Source organism: Mus caroli, unplaced genomic scaffold (assembly GCF_978045245.1).
Source record: "Mus caroli unplaced genomic scaffold, Mus_caroli_1 scaffold_16, whole genome shotgun sequence".
Taxonomy (NCBI): Eukaryota; Metazoa; Chordata; class Mammalia; order Rodentia; family Muridae; genus Mus; species Mus caroli.
Window position 1 is genome coordinate 43,538,192 of NW_028227271.1, and position 10,292 is coordinate 43,548,483.

At 40.6% G+C, this 10,292-nt stretch overlaps 1 protein-coding gene across 1 annotated transcript in view; it reads left to right on the plus strand.

The window, feature by feature from the left end:
• The window catches only part of LOC147000772 (uncharacterized), a 62,371-nt gene extending 52,420 nt beyond the window's left edge, over positions 1-9,951 (plus strand). Inside the window, exon 4 of the mRNA XM_085831417.1 lies at positions 9,071-9,951. Coding sequence (XP_085687543.1) covers positions 9,071-9,280 — 210 coding nt within the window. The 3' untranslated portion in view covers positions 9,281-9,951. The remainder of the gene's footprint in view (positions 1-9,070) is intronic.
• The last annotated feature ends 341 nt before the right edge of the window (positions 9,952-10,292 follow it).

Consider the following 10,292-nt stretch of genomic DNA (forward strand, 5'->3'; position numbering starts at 1 on the left):
CACACCTCTAAAAGACAAATTAACCCAGATCTCATTATTAAGTGTTCATCACCATATTTCCCAAGTACTAAGGATATTGTATAGATACCAGACTTCATTAAATGTAAATGAAACTTTCTGTCATTCATTCATTCATTCATTCATTCACTCAGTATCAGTAACTCTGTTATACCTAGGTATTTTTCTAGGAAGCAGAGAGAAGAGGTAAGTAGTACAGAACTATTAACTAAGACAGAAACATTTTCATTATTTTCTCTGTGAAAGTTGAGATTTCAAAGCAGGTGTCCTGACAAAAAGCCTTACATCTCCACTAACAAACCGTATTTTATAGGAATTGAGTTGAGCATTGAGTTTGTCTCTGTGGTCTTCAATCTTAATGAGGGGAACTATTTGAATAACAATAAGCCTGTATGTCCATTTAAAGCCATCTTCTAATGGGTTTATTATAACACTAAGATGTCCCCTTTCCTTAGCTGTCCAGCCCTAATCCTCAGGACTCTGAATAATGATACCACACTCATGCTTATTTTATACTCCATTGTAAAAGGTTTTCTGTAGGTATAAGGTCTGATGATGTTTGGCTAATTAAAAATTACTCTGGGTGGTGGGGAAATTGCTGAGTTGGTAAAGTGCTTGGTGACAAGTATGAGGACCTGAGTTCCATCCACAGCAACCAGATGAATGCTAGGCCAGATGGTGCATAGCACTAACACTAGGGAGCTGAGGTAAGCAGATCTCCAGAGCTTACTGGTCAGTCAACCTAGTCAAAGCAGAAAGCTCCAGGTTTAGTGAGAGACCTTCTCAAAAACTGAGGCGGAGATATAGTTGAGGATACACGGACTCAACCTGGGATGCATCTCAACTGTATACATGCAAGTCCACCAGTAAAAACAATTATGGTGAGCCCAGGTGTAATCACTTTCAAACTAGATCATTCTCTATCTGGGAGTAGAAAAGAAAGGAAGTAGGGGAGACTTTCATTGAGATGCAGGGATCCTTGGGATAAAGGCCTAAGAACATCCCGTGAACGCTGACAGTGGGATATAGCTGTCAGTCAACATGAAAATAGGGACCTCAGCTCTATCATACAAGGGACTGCCTTTTGCCAACTTTCTAGGTAAACTTGGAAGCAGATCCTTCCCAGGGTCACCAGAGAGGAAATAGGCCAAATGAGATGTCATAGGGGATAAACATACTTAATTTGCAAGCCTAACCATCTGGACTTGATATTTGAGTGCATGTAGAAAGCCAGATGCAATGGCGTGCATAGGACACCTATGGAGAGATGAAGAGTGGAGATGAGAGAATTTCCAGGAGCTTGGGCCAGGTAGCCTGGGGTAGATGCTGAGACAATCACATAATTCCATAAATTTACAATAAAATCACCACCTTGTATTTGTAGCCTTATTTACAAAATGCTTTTACACTTTTTTTCAGCTTGTGAGAAAGTTTTTATTCCAGTGACAATTTATTTTTTTTTAATTTTTAAAATTTTTTATTACATATTTTCCTCAATTACATTTCCAATGCTATCCCAAAAGTCCCCCATAGCGCCCCCCACTTCCCTACCCACCCATTCCCATTCTTTTGGCCCTGGCATTCCCCTATATTGGGGCATATAAAGTTTGCAAGTCCAATGGGCCTCTCTTTCCAGTGATGGCCGACTAGGCCACCTTTCGATACATATGCAGCTAGAGACAAGAGCTCCTGGGTACTGGTTAGTTCATCATGTTGTTCCAACTATAGGGTTGCAGATCCCTTTAGCTCCTTGGGTACTTTCTCTAGCTTCTCCATTGGGAGCCCTGTGATACATCCAATAGCTGACTGTGAGCATCCACTCCTGTGTTTGCTAGGCCCCGGCATAGTCTCACAAGAGACAGCTATATTTGGGTCCTTTCAGCAAAATCTTGCTAGTGTATGCAATGGTGTCAGCGTTTAGAAGCTGATTATGGGATGGATCCCTGGATACGGCAATCTCTAGATGGTCCATCCTTTCATCACAGCTCCAAACTTTGTCTCTGTAACTCCTTCCATGGGTGTTTTGTTCCTAATTCTAAGAAGGGGCACAGTGTCCACACTTTGGTCTTCATTCTTCTTGAGATTCATGCGTTTAGCAAATTGTATCATATATCTTGGGTATCCTAAGTTTTGGGCTAATATCCACTTATCAGTGAATACATATTGTGTGAGTTCCTTTGTGCTTGTGTTACCTCACTCAAGATGATGCCCTCCAGGTCCATCCATTTGGCTAGGAATTTCATAAATTCATTCTTTTTAATAGCTCCATTATGTAAATGTACCATAATTTCTGTATCCATTCCTCTGTTGAGGGACATCTGGGTTCTTTCCAGCTTCTGGCTATTATAAATAGGGCTGCTATGAACATAGTGGAGCATGTGTCCTTCTTACCGGTTGGGACATCTTCTAGATATATGCCCAGGAGAGGTATTGCTGGATCCTCCGGTAGTACTATGTCCAATTTTCTGAGGAACCACCAGACTGATTTACAGAGTGGTTGTACAAGCTTGCAATCCCACCAACAATGGAGGAGTGTTCCTCTTTCTCCACATCCTCGCCAGCATCTGCTGTCACCTGAATTTTTGATCTTAGCCATTCTGACTGGTGTTAGGTGGAATCTCAGGGTTGTTTTGATTTGCATTTCCCTGATGATTAAGGATGTTGAACATTTTTTCAGGTGCTTCTCTGCCATTCGGTATTCCTCAGGTGAGAATTCTTTGTTCAATTCTGAGCCCCATTTTTTAATGGGGTTATTTGACTTTCTGGAGTCCACCTTCTTGAGTTCTTTATATATATTGGATATTAGTCCCTTATCTGATTTAGGATAGGTAAAGATCCTTTCCCAATCTGTTGGTGTTTTTTTTTTGTCTTATTGATGGTGTCTTTTGCTTTGCAGAAGCTTTGCAGTTTCATGAGGTCCCACTTGTCAATTCTCGATCTTACAGCACAAGCCATTGCTGTTCTATTCAAGAATTTTTCTCCTGTGCCCATATCTTCAAGGCTTTTCCCCACTTTCTCCTCTATAAGTTTCAGTGTCTCTGGTTTTATGTGAAGTTCCTTGATCCACTTAGACTTGACCTTAGTACAAGGAGATAGGAATGGATCGATTCACATTCTTCTACATGTTAACAACCAGTTGTGCCAGCACCATTTGTTGAAAATGCTGTCTTTCTTCCACTGGAAGTTTTTAGCTCCCTTGTCGAAGATCAAGTGACCATAGGTGTGTGGGTTCATTTCTGGGTCTTCAATTCTATTCCATTGGTCTATTTGTCTGTCACTATACCAGTACCACACAGTTTTTTATCACAATTGCTCTGTAGTAAAGCTTTAGGTCCGGCATGGTGATTCCACCAGAGGTTCTTTTATCCTTGAGAAGAGTTTTTGCTATCCTAGGTTTTTTGTTATTCCAGATGAATTTGCAGATTGCACTTTCTAATTTGTTGAAGAATTGAGTTGGAATTTTCATGGGGATTGCATTGAATCTGTAGATTGCTTTTGGCAAGATAGCCATTTTTACAATGTTGATCCTGCCAATCCACGAGCTTGGGAGATCTTTCCATCTTCTGAGATCTTCTATAATTTCTTTCTTCAGAGACTTGAAGTTTTTATTATACAGATCTTTCACTTCCTTAGTTAGAGTCATGCCAAGATATTTTATATTATTTGTGACTATTGAGAAGGGTGTTGTTTCCCTAATTTCTTTCTCAGCCTGTTTATTCTTTGTGTAGAGAAAGGCCATTGATTTCTTTGAGTTAATTTTATATCCAGCTACTTCACCGAAGCTGTTTATCAGGTTTAGGAGTTCTCTGGTGGAATTTTTAGGGTCACTTATATATACTATCATATCATCTGCAAAAAGTGATATTTTGACTTCATCTTTTCCAATTCGTATCCCTTTGATCTCCTTTTGTTGTTGAATTGCACTGGCTAGGACTTCAAGTACAATGTTGAATAGGTATGGAGAAAGTGGACAGCCTTGTCTAGTCCTTGATTTTAGAGGGATTGCTTCAAGCTTCTCACCATTTACTTTGATGTTGGCTACTGGTTTGCTGTAGATTGCTTTTATCATGTTTAGGTATGGGCCTTGAATTCCTGATCTTTCCAAGACTTTTATCATGAATGGGTGTTGGATCTTGTCAAATGCTTTTTCCGCATCTAACGAGATGACCATGTGGTTTTTGTCTTTGAGTTTGTTTATATACTGGATTATGTTGATGGATTTCCATATATTGAACCATCCCTGCATCCCTGGGATGAAACCTACTTGGTCAGGATGGATGATTGTTTTGATGTGTTCTTGGATTCGGTTAGCAAGAACTTTATTGAGGATTTTTGCATCAATATTCATAAGGGAAATTGGTCTGAAGCTCTCTTTCTTTGTTGGCTCTTTCTGTGGTTTAGGTATCAGAGTAATTGTGGCTTCATAGAATGAGTTGGGTAGAGTACCTTCTGTTTCTATTTTGTGGAATAGTTTGTGAAGAACTGGGATTAGATCTTCTTTGAAGGTCTGATAGAACTCTGCACTAAACCCATCTGGTCCTGGGCTTTTTTTAGTTGGGAGACTATTAATGACTGCTTCTATTTCTTTGGGGGATATAGGGCTGTTTAGATCATTGACCTGATCTTGATTCAACTTTGGTACCTGGTATCTGTCTAGGAACTTCTCCATTTCATCCAGGTTCTCCAGTTTTGTTGAGTATAGCCTTTGGTAGAAGGATCTGATGGTGTTTTGGATGTCTTCAGGATCTGTTGTTATGTCTCCTTTTTCATTTCTGATTTTGTTAATTAGGATGCTTTCCCTGTGCCCTCTAGTGAGTCTGGCTAAGGGTTTATCTATCTTGTTGATTTTCTCAAAGAACCAGCTCTTTGATTGATTGATTCTTTGAATAGTTCTTCTTGTTTCCACTTGGTTGATTTCGTCCCTGAGTTTGATTATTTCCTGCCGTCTACTCCTCTTGGGTGAATTTGCTTCCTTTTGTTCTAGTGCTTTTAGGTATGTTGTCAAGCTGCTAATGTGTGCTCTCTCTAGTTTCCTTTTGGAGGCACTCAGAGCTATGAGTTTTCCTCTTAGAAATGCTTTCATTGAGTCCCATAAGTTTGGGTATGTTGTGGCTTCATTTTCATTGAACTCTAAAAAGTCCTTAATTTCTTTCTTTATTCCTTCCTTGACCAAGGTATCATTGAGAAGAGTGTTGTTCAGTTTCCACGTGAAGGTTGGCTTTCTATTATTTATTTTGTTATTGAAGATCAGCCTTAGTCCATGGTGATCTGATAGGATGCATGGGAAAATTTCAATATTTTTGTATCTGTTGAGGACTGTTTTGTGACCAATTATGTGGTCAATTTTGGAGAAGGTACCATGAGGTGCTGAGAAGAAGGTATATCCTTTTGTTTTAGGATAGAATGTTCTGTAGATATCTGCCAGATCCATTTGATTCATAATTTCTGTTAGTTTCACTGTGTCCCTGTTTAGTTTCTGTTTCCATGATCTGTCCATTGGTGAAAGTGGTGTGTTGAAGTCTCCCACTATTATTGTATGAGGTGCAATGTGTGCTTTGAGATTTACTAAAGTTTCTTTAATGAATGTGGCTGCCTTTGTATTTTGAGCATAGATATTCAGGATTGATAGTTCCTCTTGGATGATTTTACCTTTGATGAGTATGAAGTGTCCCTCCCTGTCTTTTTCAATGACTTTGGGTTGGAAGTCAATCTTATCAGACATTAGAATGGCTACTCCAGCTTGTTTCTTCCTACCATTTGCTTGGAAAATTGTTTTCCAGCCTTTCATTCTGAGGTAGTGTCTATCTTTTTCTCTGAGATGAGTTTCCTGTAAGCAGCAAAATGTTGGGTCTTGTTTGTGTAGCCAGTTTGTTAGTCTATGTCTTTTTATCGGGGAGTTGAGTCCATTGATATTAAGAGATATTAAGTAAAAGTAATTGTTGTTTCCTGTTATTTTTGTTGTTAAAGTTGGCATTCTGTTCTTGTGGCTGTCTTCTTTTAGGTTTGTTGAGGGATTACCTTCTTGTTGTTTCTAGGGCGTAGTTCCTGTCCTTGTATTGGTTTTTTTCTGTTATTATCCTTTGAAGGGCTGGATTCGTGGAGAGATAATGTGTGAATTTGGTTTTGTCGTGGAATACTTTGGTTTCTCCATCTATGTTAATTGAGAGTTTGGCTGGGTATAGTAGCCTGGGCTGGAATTTGTGTTCTTTTAGTGTCTGTATAACATCTGTCCAGGATCTTCTGGCTTTCATAGTCTCTGGTGAAAAATCTGGTGTAATTCTGATAGGCTTGCCTTTATATGTTACTTGGCCTTTTTCTCTTACTGCTTTTAGTATTCTATCTTTATTTAGAGCATTTGTTGTTCTGATTATTATGTGTCGGGAGGTATTTCTTTTCTGGTCCAGTCTATTTGGAGTTCTGTAGGCTTCTTGTATGTTCATGGGCATCTCTTTCTTTAGATTTGGGAAGTTTTCTTCTATAATTTTGTTGAAGATGTTTGCTGGTCCTTTGAGTTGAAAATCTTCATTCTCATCCACTCCTATTATCCGTAGGTTTGGTCTTCTCATTGTGTCCTGTATTTCTTGGATGTTTTGAGTTAGGATCTTTTTGCATTTTACATTTTCCTTGATTGTTGTTCCAATGTTCTCTATGGAATCTTCTGCACCTGAGATTCTCTCTTCCATCTCTTGTATTCTGTTGCTGATGCTGGTATCTATGGTTCCAGATTTCTTTCCTAGGGTTTCTATCTCCAGTGTTTCCTCATTTTGGGTTTTCTTTATTGTGTCTACTTTCCTTTTTAGGTCTAGTATGGTTTTGTTCATTTCCATCATCTGTTTGGATGTGTTTTCCTGTTTTTCTTTAAGGACTTCTACCTGTTTGATTGTGTTATCCTGTTTTTCTTTAAGGACTTCTACCTGTTTGATTGTGTTATCCTGTTTTTCTTTAAGGACTTGTAACTCTTTAGCCATGTTCTCCTGTAATTCTTTAAGTGAGTTATTAAAGTCCTTCTTGATTTCCTCTACCATCATCATGAGATATGCTTTTAGATCCGTGTCTAGCTTTTCCGGTGTGTTGGGGTGCCCTGGACTGGGCGAAGTGGGAGTGCTGGGTTCTGATGATGGTGAGTTGTCTTGGTTTCTGTTAGTAAGATTCTTATGTTTACCTTTCGCCATCTGGTAATCTCTGGGGTTAGTTGTTATCGTTGTCACTGTTTAAAGATTGGAGCAGACTCTGTGTTCCACTCACCCGAAGTCTCAAAATCCTGTGGGGGTGTCGTGGGTAGCTGGCGGGTGTCAGCCGACCCTGTGCTCTAGCTACCCCGGTGCTGGTCAGACCGGAAGAGGCCTGTGGCCCTACTCAGGCCGGTTTTCTGCTTCCCTAACTAATGCAGTCTCAGGTCCCGTGCGCAATTGGATTGGAGCAGAAGCTGTGTTCCACTCACCAGAAGTCTCAAAATCCTGTGGTGGGTGTCGTGGGTAGCTGGTGGGTGTCAGCCGACCCTGCGCTCTAGCTACCCTGGTGCTGGTCAGGCCGGAAGAGCTCCATTGACAATTTATGAGTTTCTGAGCAACATCCTGATACGTGCTAAAGATGGGATTTGAATTCAGACCATGACAGGCTCTCCTCACTCAAACATAGGTACCGTAAAATGAGAATATGGCTCCATGCAACTACTTTTTAAATCACATTTCCCCTTAATTGCTCTAAGTGTTACAAGCATTGATGGACAATGTGGACAATGGCACCGTGACCGTTGCTTATCACATGATCATGGACTCCAGAAGGATGTCGGAAACAGCCTTAATTTTTACAAAGTCAAAGTGTTTATTGAGTACATTGTGTGCCATAGCACTTATGCTGCAGCAGATCAAGCAAAATTGTAAGTGCCTTCTTGGTCACTTACCACAGAGGATGTGACCTGTGTGTAAAATAGAAGCAGGCTGCTCTTTCTATAGCTTCTTCACAAAATGAGGTTATTCACAATCCCTTCATTGTCTCTGAAAGTTAATTAACTAATTATATGTTTTATTTTTCCTCTGTAGGGGGGAAAGTTGTTTAGAGGAATTATTCATTCAGGCTATGCCATAAAAAATAGTTATAATAATAATTTAGGTGTGGATTCTTACCAGTTTCTTCTTCTTTCTGTTTTTTGTTTTTGTTTTTCAAGACAGGGTTCCTCTGTGTAGCTTTCGATGCCCTGGAACTCACACTGTAGACCAACCAGGCTGGTCTTGAACTCACAGAGATCCATCTGCCTCTGCCTCTGCCTCTGCCTCTGCCTCTGCCTCTGCCTCTGCCTCTGCCTCTGCCTCTGCCTCTGCCTCTGCCTCTGCCTCTGCCTCTGCCTCTGCCTCTGCCTCTGCCTCTGCCTCTGCCTCTGCCTCTGCCTCTGCCTCTGCCTCTGCCTCTGCCTCTGCCTCCCGAGTGCTGGGATTAAAGGCATACACCACTAGTACCCTTTTGTTCATTTTTTAAATTTCATTTTTTAAAATTTTTTGAAGTTATTTTATAATTACATAATATCCTCCATTTCTTCCCTCCAAATACCACCTTTTGCTCTCTTTCAAATTCATGGCCTCTTTTTCTTTAATTGTTGTCTACACACATATAAACACACACACACCATATACATATACACATATACATATCCTAGATGCATAAATAGAGCCAATGTAGGGTCCCTTGCTTGTATATGTTTCCAGGATTGAATATTTGAATATTCTTGGTTCCAGAAGGCACTGTGCAAGCTTCCAAAGCAGCAAGCTCACAGATACACATATGGGTCCCAGCTGTGATGCTGTGAACGGCAACAATGACCAGCATGACATAATAACCCTAAGGGTATACTAGTGGCATACATACCTTGGTGTCAGACAATAGACCTCTAAATGTACTTAAAATCTGCCTAATAAATTATGCCTGGAATTGAAAATTATGCCAACTACCCAAAGCTAGTGAAGTCATGGATCTTGGAGGCAAACCTGCAGCTATCACTTTGCTATGTCAGCATAGTCCCTAATTACATTCTAAATATTTGTCCTTATACCCACAGATGAGTGTAGTCCTCTCCAATAAAGAAATCTTCCTTTTGGAACAGACAGAGACCATTTCTGAAAACTACAACTCATCAAACTGCAGAGGTGTGGAGTCCAGTTCTCGCTGCTCCATTTATCTACAACGTGCTCCAGTACCTGAAGGCCAGGAACCAGTGGGAGTGGTGGCAAAGGTTGTAAAAGACAGAGGACTAAGGAGTTCTCTGTGAGACTGTGTCTTCTAGAAATGTCAGAAGCTACACCTGTAAAGTCTCACCAGCCTGAACCAAACAAGGATGGTACCAATAGACTTGCTAACATGGACACAAAAACACAACATGTATTAGCTTTCTTGAGCCAGAAAAGCCCCTTCAACTTCTTCCTGTTCCAAGAAGCCTTTTAGAATAGGAAGGCCTTGATAAGATATTGAGACAGTCAACACAATATTCATTTCCTCCTTCCAAGGTCCTCTTTACCTGCTATCAATTCAAGAGTCTGAAGACCCTGTCTGAATGATCAAAGGCCAGATGATCCTAGGACCTGCTTCCCTGACAGCGTTTCCCTCCCTGCCTTTCCTTATATTTTTCTTACAGAAAAAAAGAAAATCAAGTGTTGGCATGGATTAAATATGAAACTGAGCAAGTGCCCAGTCACATCTATTATAACCCAATAACACAATTTGGGGTTATCATGATGGTGCTGAACCTGCAGCTCTCAGTGTAGAGTACAATCTGGCAGAGCACGGGTGCCATCATGGAAACAGAAGTCTGTGGGGGTGGACATCTCCGCCCCCAAGAACATCCTGAATTTATTTGAACTCTTTAAAGGTATCTATCTGCAGTTCCAGGCAAGCTTAGAAGGAACATTTTTGTGATCCGCTTAGGAAGGGTTTACAGGCTGTGGTCGGTTGGGGCTTGTCTTAAAGCCAACTTGTTATAGCACACCCACCTTTTTCACTTAGCCTATAGCTTTATGTAGGGAGGCTGAGGGAAACTGTCCACTAGCTTCCAGCGATAGCTTTTGCACCATCGCTGAACCCACTACCGTGTTACCAGCAGGTCTTGGATGTTCACACCATCGTACCATCCTGCACCGCTGTTTCTCAGCCAGATGGGAGATACATATGACCAATAAACTCAGTTTTACTTGGTCAGTGAGAAAAGTGAATTCTGGGGACTATTAGTCACAGAAGGAAATGGGGACACATAAAAGAGTGAAAAGACAGGATTCCTGTGTTGACTG